The sequence below is a fragment of the Panthera leo genome, chromosome B2 (genome assembly GCF_018350215.1).
Source record: "Panthera leo isolate Ple1 chromosome B2, P.leo_Ple1_pat1.1, whole genome shotgun sequence".
Lineage (NCBI taxonomy): Eukaryota > Metazoa > Chordata > Mammalia > Carnivora > Felidae > Panthera > Panthera leo.
The window spans coordinates 50,390,623-50,408,491 of NC_056683.1; the positions used below are offsets into that span (position 1 = coordinate 50,390,623).

The 17,869-nt window shown below is 43.6% G+C and overlaps 1 protein-coding gene across 5 annotated transcripts in view; it reads right to left on the minus strand.

Annotated features, from left to right (window-relative positions):
* The window catches only part of ELOVL5 (ELOVL fatty acid elongase 5), an 80,365-nt gene that overhangs the window by 5,469 nt on the left and 57,027 nt on the right, over positions 1–17,869 (minus strand). For 4 of the 5 annotated variants that reach the window (XM_042939058.1, XM_042939054.1, XM_042939055.1 and 1 more), the window contains 3 exons: positions 3,813–3,890; positions 2,889–3,060; positions 1,000–1,124 (listed from right to left, as the gene is read on the minus strand). In XM_042939058.1, the coding sequence (XP_042794992.1) occupies positions 1,000–1,124; positions 2,889–3,060; positions 3,813–3,890 (375 nt within the window). The remainder of the gene's footprint in view (positions 1–999; positions 1,125–2,888; positions 3,061–3,812; positions 3,891–17,869) is intronic. The other variant, XM_042939056.1, reaches the window with a different exon arrangement.

Consider the following 17,869-nt stretch of genomic DNA (forward strand, 5'->3'; position numbering starts at 1 on the left):
AGGCTGTCATCTGAAGCACAGCAGGTGCCATTCTCACCAACAGGTGCTTTGCTACACGGGGGCTGAGAGGTCACCTGGCACCTGCCTTAACAGACATCCTCACTGCCTAACAGCTACAAGTAGCTGGGACTCCTGCTACCTCGCCCCCCAGCTCCTTCTAAAACTCCTGGAAACGGAAACACACACACACACACACACACACACACACTTTGTGCACAAACTAAGGACAAAGGGCCTAACTTGAAGTCAGAAAATTAGATTCTAGTTCTCATTCTACAACCCAATTAGCTGTGCGCCCACAGGCACAATTTCCTCACCAATTAAAATTAAGAAAATTTTCCTCTCTGCAAGTAGTTTAACTGGATCAAATAAGAAAGGGCGCGAGAGGCACATGTTAGATGCTATTACTTTATTTTTATTTTTAAAAATTTTTAATCTTTATTTACTTTTGAGTGAGAGAGAGAGAGAGAGAGAGAGAGAGAGACAGAGAGACAGAGAGAGAGAGAGTGTGTGTCTGTGCGCGTGCAAGCAGGGGAGGAACAGAGAGAGAGAGGGAGACACAAATCGGAAGCAGGCTCCAGGCTCTGAGCTGTCAGCACAGAGGCAGACGCAGGGCTCCAACTCACAAACCGCGAGTTCATGAACTGAGCCGAAATCGGATGCTTAACCGACTGAGCCACCCAGGCGCCCCTATTTTTAATTTTTTTTTTTTTAACGTTTCTTTATTTTTGACAGACAGAGCATGAGCAGGGGAGGAGCAGAGAGAGAGGGAGACACAGAAACCGAAGCAGGCTCCAGGCTCTGAGCTGTCAGCACAGAGCCTGATGTGGGGCTGGAACCCACAAACTGCAAGATCATGACCTGAGCCAAAGTTGGACGCTTAACCGAATGAGCCACCCAGGCGCCCCCTAGAGGCTATTAAATAACAATACAGCCAGGAAGAGGCGGGAGGAGCCACCGAGTCCTGGGAGGAGAGTCCTGGGAGGGAGAGTTACGTACCAGCTGGCCCTGAGTGATGTACTTCTTCCACCAGAGGTATGGGCGCATGGAAGGGACAGATGACAGACCGTAGTACGAGTACATGAGGACGTGGATGAAGCTGTTAAGTGTGGCACCAAAATAAGCTGAAAGAACAGAGGGGATTTGGGAAGGAGAATGCATCAGTGTTTTACACATAACAAGTTAAAAAAAAATCCAAAATTCTTTTCAAATCCCCCAAAAAGATGCTTTCGAATAGGGGCTGGCAGATACTGCAGCAATAAGCACTTCACGGACCTGTACTCAGAATTCAGTTGGCACTTGGGCAGGCAGCTGCTGGGATGCTTTAAGGCCAGGGTCAGCTGGAGCTGCCAGGGAGGCACTGAATACAAGAGTCAGGAGGCCGCCACCCCATTCTGGCACCAAATGGTTTTGTCGCCAGACTCCTATCACCTAGCTGCTTTTCTTTACATGCCCAAGTGCCTCAGACTGCTGTGCTGAAGGCCTGGGGAAGGGAGCAGACGAGCAGTATGTTCACAGCTGGTTGTCTAATACACGTGCTTAGGTTTGAAGAGGCCTTGGAAGGCCTGCACACACATATATGTGTGTTTATATATACATACATTTTTTTTCAGTAATACAGAGTCCAGTTCCTTAGAGACAAAAGACTCCTCTTTTATCGCATGATTTTTAAATTCCAGTAGAATCACCAATTCTTTTTTTTAGATTGTCCTCCTCCCCCACAGCAGGCAACCCAACAGAGCTCTCCAGCTTTCCCACAAGCCACGGTCCACAAGGCTGGGATCAGGGAGTGCATTTCTACTCCTGGCTAGCACAGTAACTGGCTGTGTGACCTTGGGCCAGTCACGTGCAGTTCCTGTGGTTGTTCCTCATGGGCCCAGTGGGGCTTGTTAAAATCCACTATCCTGCCAGTTCTTTGAAAATGTAACCCACTCTTCAAATGCAATGAGACACTGTTTCTATTAGAAAGTTAAGTCATTAATCCTGAGCCATAAGATGTGATGGTGGGGGAAAGAAAAAAAAAAAAACATGAGAGGGGGCCCTGGAACCTGAGCTCTACCAAACCTTCTACTATCTCCATTTCTCCCAAACCCAAAGGGAGCTGAGTTTGGCAAGTTCCCTTTCTAGTCTTAAAATTCTATGACTGCGTGAACCTTGCTGGGCCGAATTAATCAAGGTCAGTGCTATCCTAGGAAAAAACACATGAATAGACCCAAAGGTTCTCAAATTCCTCAGTGCTGGATGGCAGAAATTTTGATCAGAACATTTGTTAGAACTCCCAAGCTAAATCTAATGGTGACAATTTAATCTCTGAAAATTATGAGACTTCAGACCATAAGCTTTCTAAAAACAACACCCATCCTTCTTTGAGCATTTACTTCAAATGCTGGTGCCTGCCCCTGATGATGCCCTGGGAGGGTCATTGTATTAGCGTATATGCAAGACTTCTTAGGTGCCCCTCAGCTAAATCTGCGTTTCACCAGTAGTCTTACTCCCTGGTACTCCCTCAAGGTTGTGCTTCTGTCTTTTTGGCCTGCCTGTATCAGTCAAACACCTTCCACACTGTAGAGAAACAAGGACTAGAAATTACCTGGAACAGCTGCCCTATATGACAGAGGACACTGTCCCTATTTATTAACATGCCCCAGGCTGGAAATCTGGTCTTTCCCTCACTTTGCCAAGTTAGCAGAGGATGGTTTATTAGCTAGAAAAAGGTTCTATCAGCTCAATGAGTGCACAGCCACACTATCATGAAAGCAACTCAGACACAAAGTTCAAATGCTTGACCTAGAAATCTACAGAGGCAGCACCTTCTCTAAAAGCCTTGGTTTTAATTCAGCCCCTCTGCTCACACCTGTTCCCAGACCCCGCCTCAATTTAAGTCTTACAGTGGCCACAGGGGACCCAGTTCATCACAAACCACCAGATGTTCAGCATGGAGGCATGGTGGTAGACGTGCAGGACCGTGATCTGGTGGTTATTCTTCCGCAAGATGAAGAAGAAGGTGTCCATGAATTCGATGAGCTTGGAAAAATAGTACCACCAGAGGACACGGATAATCTAAGAGAAAGAGGTCATCAATGTTTCTCTGGAATACCACCCCTGACATGTTTTACTAACATCTCAGAATCCCAGGTTCACTCAAAGCCCCACTGGCTCAAGTTCTTCAGCAGCTAGGAGCTCTGGTCATTTGGAGAGCATTGCTAACTAAAGAATACTGGGGGTGGGGGCAGGGGGCGAGGAGCTTGGAAATGACAACAGGGAAAAATTTTAAAAGAACCACTGACATCCTCCAAGATGAACAAAAAAAACGACACGTTGAGATGATGTCCTGAGCTGAAGAGTCGGACATTTAACCAACTGAGCCACCAAGCGCCCCATCAAATAGTTTTAAGGAGAGGAAGGACTGCCATGCTGAACATATAGCAGCAGCCTTTTATGTAAAACACTCAGCATGGAAGTCACAATGTACAAATAGACCACTCTCCCAAGGCACTCTGAGGAATGATTATAGCATTTAAGGCATTATTCATAAGATCCTGTTTATATAAATGCTGAGAAATGCATGCGTTTCTAACCCCCCCTCCCGCCCCCCCGGAAACTAAAATTAATAGGACTCAATTTTACTAAATGAAACTGCAGTTTTTATCTTAAACCTTTCATGTTGTTCTAATTTTCATACCATGTGTATGTTAAAAAAAATTCTTTTAAAAATGTCAGTAGGAATTACCTTGGGCAGTGAAGTCATGAACTTTTTGTTTTTTGTACGATTTGTTAAAAAGAAAAACTATTAAAAAAAAGAGAGACCATACCTTCATATCTGCTTCTCCTGCGCTGCGTGTGCCCTGACAGAAGAAGTTGTACCTGCCTTCCCATACTCCTGTCACTAACTAAAATAAAACAAAACAAAACAAAACAGAAAAAGCCAATCACCAACAATATCAGAACATATAAAGCCCTATTCAATTAAACTTCAATTAGTTTCTGAATTTGCGACAACTGACCTTGGGCTGGCTGAGGCAAGTCTGCTCTTTGCTCCTGAGCAAAAATCAGGATGACAGGGAGTGTGGACAAAGGGAAGTTTAGATGACCTAAGCCTCAATTTCACAAGGGGTGAACTGGGAGTCACTCCAGGGTGCTGCCTTACCAAGCTGGCTCTCTCCACAATTTTCAATTCCCCAGGCTGTCACAAGGCCTTGACCAGCTTGGTGGCAGGCTCTCTGGGTCCTGCCCACCAGGCAGCTTCAGCCCTTCCCTAAACCAGGGGCTTCTCAAACTTGACCTTGGGGCATCAGAATCCCTGAAAGGGTGTGTTAAAACAGGATCACTGGGGAATGTTTTTGATCCAGTAGGCCTGGGGTGGGGTCCAAGAATTCCTAGGTTCCCAGGCAATATGGATGGTGCTGGTCTAGAGACCACACTCCCAGAACCGGTGCTGTAAAACCTAGGATCATTCAGTAAGCCTCGCCTTCATTATTTCCTGTTGCTGTATCATCCCCTGGGTCCACGAAGCAGACCTCCACAGTGTCACAGAAAGGACCCCAGAATTGAGCTGCAAGCTCCAGGTATCACCAGTTCAATATGACGGCCTCAGTTTCCTCATCTGTACACAGTGAGGACACCTGGTCTAGATGAGACTTAAGGATCCACTGTAATGTCCAGAGAAGAGATTTAATTTGAACACCTGTGCATGTCCACAGTATTTTTTTTTTTTAAGTTTGTTTATTTTTGAGAGAGAGAAAGACAGAGTGTGAGCAGGGGAGGAGCAGAGAGAGGGAGACACAGAATCCCAAGCAGGCTCCAGGTTCTGAGCTGTCATCACAGATCCCAATGTGGAACTTGAACTCATGAACTGTGAGATCATGACCTGAGCCGAAGTTGGATGCTCAACCAACTGAGCCACCCAGGTGCCCCCACACTATGTTCTAAACAAACACCTACGAGGTGCTACTCCTTGTCCAGGTAAACTGTAGCTCACTACTTCCTCCCAAAGCCTATGGTGACCTTGAGTTTTCCTGGTGACTTTCTCTCTGGTGGCCAACTGGCACTAGATGGGTACAAATGTTGTGGCCTGCCTCGTGCCTGATCTCATCTGGTATCCAGCATAAAAAACTGGCCTTGGGTCTCAAACTGTGTTCTCCAGTCCAGCTGCATTCACATCCCATGGGAACTTACAAGACATGGAAATTCTTGAGCCTACCCTGGACCTTCAAAATCAAAACTCTGGGGGCAGATCATCAAGATAGGGCTTCAGAGTCATGATCACAGACCTTTGGAGAATCTAATACTGTGGTTTATCAAGTGTGGTCCCTAACCTAGAAGCATCGGTATCTGCCAGAAATTTGTTAGAAAAACAAAACCACAAGCCCCACCCTAGACCTACTGAATCAGAAATTTCTGGGTGCAAAGCCCAGCAGTGTGGTAACAGGCTGTTTTACAGGTGACTTTGATGTAGCTAAAGTTTGAGAACCACTGGCTCAAAGCTGTGGTTCCCATTCTAGTTGCATAACAGGATCACCTGGGGAGTTTCTAAAAACTAATGCCTGGCCTCGCCCCAGATCATTAAACCAGAATCTTGAGGGGCCTTTTACAAAGCTCTCAAGCTATTTCAACATGCAACTAGGAGTGGAAACCACGGGTTTCATGGTGGGTGAGCCACGAAGGATGACAAGGGCCTGAAGACAAACGGTTAAATTTCTACCCAGTCTGACCTCAGAAATGTCGGTAGTGGGTGTGGCCACTGCACTCTCACTGGACACCCAGCTTAGAAACTGCTTTTTTTCCTATTAACTTCCTTTCTGTGGTTTGCTTTCTGGCTTTGTCATCGTCTATACATAAAAAAGCATCAGGCATTAACATGGTCTTCGTGGCCAAAGACCAGCACAGGGGTTTGGGGCACACACGAGGGAGGCATCATTATGTGATGAAGAGTCTGCATTAGGAAGCGAAAGGCTGGAGCGCTGGGCTAGCTAGGCTGCTATCCTATCCACCAAGGCCCAGGACCTGAGACGAGCCCGCTGAGTTCCTCAGGCCCTGGGTACTTTAAAGTAAAAAGATGAGGTTGGACTAAATTATCTCTAAAGGTTCTGTTCTAACTTTCTACAATTTCTATGTTAAGACTTAAAAAAAATAAACCACATACAAACTACACTGCACTATCTTTTAAATAAATTTTTTAATGTTTATTTATTTTTGAGAGAGAGAGACCAAGTGTGACTGGGGAAGGGGCAGAGAGAGAGGGGGACATAGAATCTGAAGCAGGCTCCAGGCTCTGAGCTGTCAGCACAGAGCCCAATGCGGGGCTCGAACTCACAGAATGAGAGATCGTGACCTAAGCCGAAGTCGGATGCCTACCGAATGAGCTACCTAGGTGCCCCTACACTGCACTATCTTTGAAAAACCAACATCCACAAGGTAATTTATAAGGTCTATTGTCCTCTTAAGTCACAGCCAGTGAAGCACACCACATGCAGACCTTATTTCAAGTTCCAAGAATCAAGACACAAAGCCTGAACCCCAAGAGGGGTTGGGAGTCAGTGGTGTTGGCATGTGTGCCCTCAGAAGAGCTGCCGCCTTTCCTTTTACCCCCTGAGGGAACCAATGAATTCTCTTCTGTGACGATACAGAAAGGGAACTAATGGTTCTCGATGAGATTTTCACAGGACTCCTGAAAATGATAAAAAGTAAGGACAATACAGCAAAGTTCTTCATGAAGATAAATTTATGCCATTTAAAAGATACATTAACAATGATAGCCTTACTGAAATTTATTAACAGTGACTGTCCTCATGTATCTAGGACATATTTTTGAAATTTTAGCATCTTATTAATTTAAAATTCTAGGACCTACCATCACTGTTTTCCAGCTACTGTTTTGGTTTATAGTGTCTTGAGATACCCTGGGTTGCTTTTGCCAACTTGAGAACAGAATGGTGTGTGTGTGTGTGTGTGTGTGCGCGCGCGCACAAAATTAAAGATGGTTGCATCCATGAATGCCTGCCTTGGTGGTAGAGGGGAAAAGCAAGGGAGCTCTCTCTCTGAGGAAGAAGAGGACTAATCCTTCCCTGTAATCCTGCAGCCACTTTGACTGAGGAAGGGTCTGTTAACTCCAGCAGAAGGGACTGACACATGCCTTTCTTTCAAAATGTCTTTCAGAAGGCAGCCAGGTTGGACTGCCTTGCTCCTTAAGCTAATTACCTTAAAATTCCATTTGTCCCTTTTCCTTTAAATGGGGGGAAATATCCTTATCTAAAATACCCACCATCTCTAGAAGCTCAAGAACTTCAGGTCTTGGGTGGATGAACTTCCCCAGCACTGAAACGTGAAGCAGGTACACCAACCAGAAGCTCTTATCCGTCCAGTGCCATTTCAAACTGCCCCAGGCCCGCCATCCTGATCTCCTAGTAGAGACTCCCTGACAACCAGGCATCTCTCCCTTGCTCACCACTGCCACTCAGCACTTCCACTGGGGCCCCAGGGTCTCCCAAACCACTGAATTCTGGGTTTAAAACCCTTCAGACTCTCAGTGCCTTCAGAACCCAATCCCAAACCCTAGGCAAAGCATTCACGTTCTTCCACACACTCCCCCAAGCTGACTTCCCCTGCTCCCTGACCTAAAGTCAGACGGGCCCCCTTTCCTTCTCCAAGCATGCCACTCCTCACCCACCTCGATATGACCAAGGGCACAGAGCACAGGTTTGGGCACTAGCCAGGAGGAGGTTAAATCCTAGCATCCCACATTTAGCTAGGTGACCTTAGACCAAGTATGTCCATCTCTATACACCTGTTTCTTCATTCCCCAAACAGGACAAAAATAGCAGTCCCACCTCTTCAGGATGCCCTGAGAAATAAATGAGATGCATGGAGTGTACAAATGCTTATCCTATCCAAGCTGGCACATGGGACAAACACAATGAAGTTAGCAGTGACCATGAACTTATTCTTTTCAACCTGAGTGCTGTCTGCACCCAGGTACCCCCATCTCTAGCTCTAAAAATCCTATCTACCTTCAAAGTTTGGTTAAAATTCTCTTCGTGATCGCTTGCTTGAGCACTCCAGCTGAAGTCTATCCTTCTTCCTCTAAGCTCACCCTTGTGAGCTTGTGGTATGTGCTCATATGCTCCTCCTTTCAACGCTTTGTTAAAGGGTCTGTTTTGCGCCCTTTGGTAAGCTCACAGAGGTGGGGACTGTGGCTCCTGCATCCACAGAACCCAGCACAGGGACTTGTACACCAGAGGTGCTGAATAAATATTTGCTAAACTAATGATAAAGAGGTCAAGCCATGGCTTTTTGCCCCTCAAATTGAGGCCTAATGTGTTATTCATAGCCAAAAAACCCCCACCAAAACAAAAAAACCCCAAACCCCAAAAGGTGTCATTTGTAAATGGAGAAATTGAAACAAAGTATTTTAGTGAAACTTGAATTTGACAATATTCGTCTGAATTCTTCTGTTCACAAGATGGAAAAACCAGTCCCCATCAAATGTCATAGTGGGGGGATATGGAAAGTTGAATTCTCAAGTATCCTCTGCTTTTGAAGGGATAGAATAATTTAACACACGAGGACCAAGCACCTGACTTAAAGTTTCTCCATAAGACTCTCAGCAATTCTCCATAAAATGGGCCAGTGCCAGAAGGTTCTGTTCCCTCCATCCCCCATCAGAGGGAAACAGCATGGGGTTTTCAAGGCTATTCCCTCCAGCTCCACTAGGAACACATCAGAGGAGACAATGCTCTAGTCAAAGTCACCTTAGCTACCACTTCCCTTCAGGACTCAGGCCTGGCTTCTTTCCAGAGAGCTGCTTTGGTCAGGTCCCCAGAAATCTGACACACTGCTGCAGACACTGCAAAGCAAGAGGGCCCAGGAGGCTGGACAAAGGTGAGGCACTGAAAGTAAGGGTAGGTCTCTCTGTCTTGGGCTTCTGGGAATCAGCTCAAAAGAGGGCAGGACTATACCTCAATGAAAAAGTGGTCACAACGCACAGCTTGCCACTACCTGCACAGTACAGCTACTCCAAGAGCAACAGTGTGCGTTATTTACCTGGCTTTTCCCAAGTAATCAAAATACAAATAGCACTACTACAAACCATATGTGCTTTCCCCTTCCTTGGAGTAAGGCAAACTTTAATTAAGCCAGGAGCATGGAAAGGGCTATAATTAAAGCTGAGCTAGAAGCTTTTTCTTCTTAGGAGACAAATTCAATAACCAAAGGTGGTTTCATGCATCTTTTCATTTAAAGAAGAAAAGTTAGGTGAATAGCACAGCTAGGTCTGGATGATTCACTTCGTGGAGTTAATAATTTCTAATAATGAGAGAGGTGACTTTTCTCATCTAACACCACAGTTAGCCACAAATGAGGCATAAACTCTAGCGTGATAACCACTTCCAGAGCACTTTCTGGAATGCCACCAAAGCATCTCAAGAAACAAGGTCACTTAACATTTAAAGAATAAGCAGAAGAATGTCTTCTTGGGTGACCATGATCAGCCATTCACCCCACTACTCCAAGATGTCAGAGCCACAAGATAACCCTTTTCCAAAAGGGCTGGCTGCTTTTAGTGATAGGGGCTTGGTAAGCTGTGTGGTCATTACCCCCAAGCAGACATCCATCCAATAGAAGACAATGAGACTAGAGACTGTCCTTACTGGAATTCAATTGCATCTATAGGACCCAAAGGGCATTTCTAAGCAACACCAAGTGTGTGATTGACATGTTCATAGTTTTTATGGTTTCCATGTGAATGTCCAAGTGTGTGTTTTTTAGATTTGTGTATAAGTTCATGTTTTCAATAGGGAAACAAAGATGAGAAGTGATATGGGTGCCCCAAGGTCACACAACTTTTTGGTGATACCACCAGGCACCCAGAATTCTGGCTCTCAGTTCACTTGCAATCTCAAACGGCAGTTCAATCCTTAATAAGAGCACGATGGGGGTGCTCTACCCATGAAGAATTCTCTGGAAAAGTGTTTTGTTTTTTTTCCTTATTACCAGAAACACCCTTGGGTTACTGCTGAATGAAATACTCTTAAGTCATAAGGACAGGCTCTATACACTAGAAAAGTCTTCAGAACAAAGCACAAAGAAACAGCTTGTCCTCATCCAAACCCAAAATAGGTATGTCTGGCATTTTTCCCTGAACCCTACACCCTGCCCTCTTAAGCTGGTAGTCCTTTTCTCTCACTTTTCAGGCCTCCTGAGGAGTGGCTTCTACTAAGTTGCTTTCACGTGTACAGCCAGAAATGCTCATTTTATATTTCATGGGGATGTTAGTGGCTAGGGAGAGCAAGACCTCAAGCTAAGACTCAGCATCCTGAGACAGTGGTGCACAATGGTTTAAGGCACAGGCCTGAATCCCAGGCCTACCTGGGAAATCTCCGTCCACAGAGAGGGCAGTGGCAGTGTGATGAACAGTCAATGAGCTAGCCCACTACCTGGCGTAAGGCAGGCACCTATATAAATCTTTGCCAAGATTCTAGCCAGATGTTTGCTCCTTCTGCTTCCAGAGCATGAAAGCCCATGAGTAGGCCTGAGGTGGTGTTGCCCCTCCTGTTACAGAAGCCCCAGCCAGGGCATCCTTTGAATAATTTAAAGAGAGATCTCCATCTCTCCATCTACCAACTCTTGCTTTGCAGATTAAGTCTGCTTTGGTCGAGGATTTGTAAAGTAATGTGTTTTCTCGTGCCGCCGGGCCGCCAGGCCGCCAGGCCGCCAGGCCAAGTTATACCAAAGGCTTGTGGGGTCAGTTTAGAGGTGTCAGGCCTGGCTTTGGACCAACTCCAAAGCTTGCTCTCAACTGGCAGGTAATCCTCCCCTTTCTGCTGGGTGTGGGAAGTGAAGGGAAGGCTGCATCCTTTTCTCCATTTGCCCAATATAAGGCATTCTCTCAGGGCAGTGCCAGATCAACTGAGGGCGCATAACTGCGTGGGGTGTTTCCACTCATTGAGATAAGTTTCCTTCTGAGCAAAGAGCTTCTGTTGCAGGGGAACCGAGAGTGAGAACTATTTTATGGCAATCATCAGGCCTTTCTGAGAAGTATTAATCTCACCAGATGATTGAACTTCTCTATACCTCTGTTAAATGAGAAAAGCAGAATAGTAAATATTGTTTTCAAAGTACTTTAGTAAACAAAATCTTTTTTTTTTTTTTTTTTAATAAAATTCAATGATCAACTACCAGGTCTTTTCAGTGTTTTTCCAAATCCTATTTCCCCACAATAATATTTCTATTTTAGGAAAGACTGAAGGGAAAGAAAACAAGACAGTTTAGAATATAGTGTTTCCAAAGCAACTGCTCTGTGGTTCTATCAGGACCTTCAAAGCCAGAGCCCTGGGAGGAACAGGCTGTCAGGTGCTTGCCCAGCTGCTTCAACAGTGTCAACCCCACAATTACAGAGAGGTCAGAAGGCACAAGCAGAACACCCATCTCGCAAACTTCTTTCATCTTTCCAATAAAGAAGCATCAGAAGCATCAGAAGTCTTCAAAAGAAGATGCAAAGGAAAAAAAAAGTACGGACATCTGGTTCTGGCAATGCAGCAAACTGAACAAAAACAGAACCCACTCCCCCACTACAAACTCATATACAGAAAAGCTGCACAGAACCCTCCAAAACAAGTGCATCACCTCTGATGCTTAAATGTAAGGTGAGGCCCCTCCCCAACGCATTATTCAGAAAGGAGGAAGTTTGCCTACATTGAAGTCCTTTTAAGATCTTTGACTTGGGGAAGACACATTACCTGAGATAACCCCACCCAGCAAAACTAGTTTGGGATGCTTATCCAGAACACCAAACTCTTTTTGTTTTCAAAGAAGAGATTTCACTAAGATTTAATAATTATTCCCAGAGGTATGACCTCACAAATGTGGCTGAAAACAAATGGTTAAGTTTGGAGAGAACTGTCATATCTCGATCACAGAGAAAAAAAGACCCGCGATGCTCCTACGTTATGGAGTGAAAAAAAGACAAGTGGCAAACTTTCAGAAATGAATGATATACAGCCATTTGAACTTAAAAACTCAATAGATGGATGAGACAGGAGACACAAATGAAAATGTGGGTGAATCAGAAGAATGCAGAGGACAGAGATAAAGAGGCACAAATATTCAAAAGACAGCATGTGTGGAGTCTGGGACTATCTAGCATGTGTCTAACCGCGGAGAGAGGAGGAGAAGCCAGAATCTAGCAAACGATGGCAAAGTACTTTCCTCAACTCATGGAATATGTAAACTTTTGGACTGAAGGCTCACAAGTCCTGAATGAGTTACATGAAAGCAGAGGGCTACCCAGGCAACTGTTTTTAGTTTTTTAGGCAACTTAACAAGTACCTGGAACAAAAAAGATTACTTACAAATGAACAAAAACAAGACTGCAGCTGACCTCCCTGGAATAAATCTTCAAAGCACTGAAGAAAAATAATCTAGAATTCTATGCCCCACTAAAATACTATTCAAGCTTAGAGACAAATAAAATGATGCTCAAATGGAGACTAAGAGTTTAGTCTTCACAGGAAAGAACTACTCTAGAAGAAGAAAACAGAGACTCAAAGGCAAGAATGAATTTCACAGGTCAATAGCACAGAGAAGAGCAACCCCAGAGTGTAAAGATGACTGTTCAGGACCTTGGAACACGCTGGGACTCAACACGACAACCGAGACATGGAAGATGGGATCAGAGCAGAAACTTCTAAGGTCCTGTGTTACTCAGGAAGATAGAAAGAATAATTCATTTTAGACTTTATGAAATCATAAAGGCATATTCAAAACTTATGGGTAACACTAAAATATACAATTAGAAGGAATGATTTTTAAATCAGTAAATGAAAAAAGAAATGTACACACATAAAAAAGGTCAAAGAAATTATTCCAAAATAATCACTACACTAAATGAAAATAGGTTAAATTTCCCCACTAAAAGACAAGTGACTATCAGATTCAGTCATTAAAGTCCTCCTACGTATATATCTGGTAAAACAAACAAAAACAAGCAATATTTGCACAAGGAGACCAAGAGTACTCAATATAACACTGTCAACTGGAAACCTGTATGTCCATGCAAAGAGAACTGCACAAAATGGTATGATAAATTGTAAAACTGAAATAATAAAGAAGTTAAAATTAATTACCTAAATCTGTAAGTTTCAACATGGATTGATCTCAAAATACAATGACTAAAAGGAGGCTATTTGAAAGAGTAGACACAGTAAACCATTTACATAAGTTAAAAAAATTCCTCACAATATATTACGTGCTATCAAGTATACATACATATGTATTGAAAAATATAAAAATATATCCAGAGAAGAAACATAGGAACTTTGGAGGGAAGTTATATTTGGGAAGGGACTGTACTTCAGATGCATTTTTGTAATATTTTCTTTTTTAAGTAAACAATTCAAACTGATAATAAAAGATCAATATTTATGAGGTAGATATTGTTTATGTGATTTTATTTTTCATATTCTGAAGTAGTTCTGAAATTACAATTTATTTATTTATTTTTAACGTTTATTTATTTTTGAGACAGAGACAGAGCATGAACAGGGGAGGGGCAGAGAGAGAGGGAGACACAGAATCTGAAACGGGCTCCAGGCTCTGAGGTGTCAGCACAGAGCCTGACGCGGGGCTCAAACTCATGGACCGTGAGATCATGACCTGAGCCGAAGTCAGACGCTTAACCAACTGAGCCACCCAGGCACCCCTGAAGTTACAATTTAAAATAAAAAATTCAGAGGGTAAAAAAGAATATGTTTTAGATCTATGCCAATCCAGATCCATCTATTCAGTCAGCTATCAATCATTGCTTGCTTGCTTATGTATGTATGTATATCTTTGAGAGAGAGAGAGAGAGAGAGAGAGAGAGAGAGAGAGACAGACACAAAGTGAGAGCAGGGGAGGGGCAGAGAGAAAGGGAGACACAGAATCTGAAGCAGGTTCCAGGCTTGTTGTCAGCACAAAGCCCGATGTGGGGCTCGAACCCACGAATTGTGAGATCTTGACCTGAGCTGAAGTAAGAGGCAAACGGCTGAGCCACCCAGGTGCCCCTCAATTGTTGTATTAAAATTACACGTTAAATGTTCTGAATGCTCGAGACAGTTCTAACTGCAAGGGAATACAGATACGTAAGTACTTGAAAAATAATCTTGTTTGTAATCTGTGATTTTTGTTGTTAATAAAGTAAAATGGTGGTTGAGGCCTTTTCTTTTTTCTTTTAGCATTTGCAACTGTTCTATCCCAATGCTCAGGATACATCTGATGGAGCCCTACTAACAAAGGGAAGAGACATGGAGATTACAGCCATTCTGTAAGTGCATCATCTGTGTGAGGGACAGGAGGCAGAGGCCACACCCACAGAGTGGTTTAATGGAAAGCCATGTGTCATGTTTGTTGGGAATAGCAGGAAGACAAGAGAGGCTAAAGAATCACTGCCTTTTAGAGCTTGAGTCTTCTGACTCAGTGTCCTCCTGCCTTCACAGGGGAACTGATCTTTGAGTAGTTTTCAAGAATGAGATGGAGACTGTCAAATAAAGGTGGGCTTGGTTAGGTCTGAAAGGAAGTTTCTTGGGGGTAGATGGGAAAAATGAAAGACACTGGTATTGGGGGGTTTGAGTAGAGCTAAGCAGAAGGCGCAGGCTGAGAGATTAGTATCTCCTCCTGAGGAAAGGGGCCAGAAGTTCTTAAAGTTCAAAGCCTACCATGCAGTACTGACCCTGCTTCCTCTGCAGCTACTGCTGAGTCCCAGGATGAGTGCATGAGACCCAGGCTGATCAACAGGGATGCTCCCTTTTGGACTGTAACAAACCAAGCAATGAGGTTCTCTCAGCTTAGGGGGACAAGAGGCCAGAGGCAGGTGGAGAGCAGATATACCAAAATGGTTGGCATACAGCAGCTGCCCGAGTGGGACTCCCATGTTTGGCACACTAACAAAGGAGTCAGAAGTGGCTCAGAAAGCCTGCCAGAGGGGACAGTGGAAACAAGTCCAACTTGGACATACACCACATGTTGAGGAAAAGCCACATCTGGCATTATCTGGTTGGGGGTTCTCAATCTGGACCTCGGGGACATACAGATAGTTTGGAGAAACAGTGGGGCTTCGATAAAGCATGACATATGCCCTGCCTCTCAGAGGCACATAAGATTTTTATATTTGCTACTAAGGATAGAGATTTACAATGGTGAGTGACACAAGCCAAGCTGTTTTCTATTAACTGAAATTTTATTTCTGAGCCTCGTCACTGACTGTGATTTTAGGTAACACCTAATTTAATACGTAAAAGTTAAAAGGCTTGCCATAAAGCCCTAGACTTTCAATCTAAAACATACCACTGTTCAAATCAGGGATCCAGAAACATTTTCTTAGAAATAAAACACCAAGCTCATGAGGTAATAAGAAGTAATGCCATGTCTCTCCTTTCAATTTTCTTGCTATCAAATGCATTAACTATAAACAAGTCTAAATTTTTTCTACATTTTAAACTCCGTTTCACAGTTTTAAAAGTCATTGTTATTTTCCTTCTTCTGGTAATTTTAAAGCTATAATGACTCTCCCCCTTTTACTTCCTTGTTACCTTCCTTCTTTCAAGATTTCTCTTTGTCTCCTGTGAGTGACAGTTAATTTTATTTGTATTAGCCTAGAACTTGCCAAGGCAGCTGTGAATTCATGCCACAGGATTAAATACACACAAATATCAATGACTACGTATTTATTTTTTAAATTCCTTACGGACCCAAGTATACAGATAAGCAGAAGGGTAAATAACGACTAATAATCATGACCCTGCCAACCCTGCCAACCGTGTGACCGCAGACAAATGGCTCCAGCTCTTGGGACCTTTCTGTGGGATGAGGGGCCCAAATGGGATCTGTCCCCTCCTCACTTTGGTCATAAAACCCCATGACTACCCTCCTATGTTTTAATATTCAGTGGAACATAAATGCTAAGTTAAAGAAAAACAGTAGCTAAAATGAAATGAAAAAATTGACAAAGGTTATGTTACAGTGATATTATTGATGGGTTTATGTAAATACAGAAAAAAAGTCACACAAACATCAAATGTAAATACTATCTAACTTGGGAAGTACCAGGGCTTGTTTTAAACTCAGGCAGATCTGATTTGGGTTTATTTTTAGAAACTTGATTAAGGAATTTTTTTTTTGAAACACTTTTTAAAATCTTTTTTAACATTTATTAATTTTTGAGAGAAGGAGACAGAGCATGAGCGGGGAGGGAAACAGAGAGGGAGACACAGAATCTGAAGCAGGCTCCAGGCTCTGAGCTGTCAGCACATAGCCTGATACGGGGCTCAAACTCATGAGCTGTGAGATCATGATCAAAGCTGAAGTTGGACACTTAACCAACTGAGCCACCCAGGCACCCCAAGGAATTATTATTATTACTGCTTAATGTACTCACTCTAAATCAGGAGTTAAAATTGTTTTCCGACTGTATATTTCTTAAGCCTCTTTATCCAGTGCTGAGACTGCTCAACGTCTTCTCTAGTCCTCACCAAACTGTCAGGGAAAATCTGTATTTCCTACCACGGTGCTTCTCGACCCTTCCAAGTTCAGTCACCTGCATACAGCAGCAATTTATACAACACTTTGCTTCCCCTCTTTACCCAAGAATTATCTGTTTGAGAGAGGTGAAATGATGAGGTTATAGCTCTGTCTCCAGGGTTTGGGAAACAGAAAAGGCAGATCCTTAACCACTAGAAGATTTAATAATCTTAAATATTTTTTTGTCTAGAATATTGTTATGCATAATAATAAACTCTATAAAAGCTTTCTTAAAGAAACAGCTGTATCATCTATCAATTGTGGGAAAGTAAACAGTTCACTCTGAAAACCTGACAACCTGCTGCACTTTTGTTCCTTAAACACAGAGATGTGCACAGTGCTGGGCCCGGGAGACACTCCTGCGCACTGTCCCTGCCTCCAGTCCTGCAATATCCACCTTGGAGGCTAATTAAACTGCCTTCATTCTAGAACAGGACAGAAAAAAGCAAAAAGGGAGGTTGTAAGCATTTCACAGAGTACCAAGCATAAAAGTAATGATAGTAGCATCTACCGTTCTAATCATAAACTCTTTCGCTGCCTTCTGAAACCTACCTGGGAGAACAGGACACAGACCTGGCCCAGGTCCAATCAATACCTCTCGCAATCAGACAGTGTTTCACACCGGCGTATGAACCCAGACACGCTCTTGCACACGGCCACATGCAGACAGAGATGGAGAAGCCTGCGGCTGATGGGGGGGGTTCATGCTTTCCTCTAAACACTAATTTCAAGATTCATCCTGGTTTCTCCCCTCCCTCACCTCCCCTATTTCTTCTTTACTATCCCATGGAGAATTAAAGCCACCATAAAAGGTTAAAAAGCTAAATGGAAGTGCTTGCAAATGTTTATGTATGGCTTAATTCCCCACCCAGAGATTCAGCGACACTTTTGTGTGGTGAGGCATTTGTGTTGCAAGCCTGAAAGGTGAAGTCCCCTCCCCTAAAAACGTACAGAGGCCGTGCTTACCCTTGGAGGGCAGCTTCCCTCCCCCGCTTGGCTTTGAAGGCTGTTTTACATAACTGCGGGAAAGAGGGAGGACCTAAGTTTTGATTCCAGTTTCTTTCCTTTTTACTTCAGCTACAATGCTAGCCTTTGAGATCATCAAACATGGCTTTCAACATCCCAGTTACACAGAAAAAATAACTTGGCCCAAACTTAGACCATTCAAATCCTAAACGCAGATCTCACTATCCTCTCTTCTTAGCTTCTAAAAAAATAACTTGTCAAATCTCAAAGCTATTTACAGTTATCAGACCAGGCAAGAGGCTGACTTACCATAAAGCACACTGAACACAACTGCCACCCACTTCCTTCCTCACCA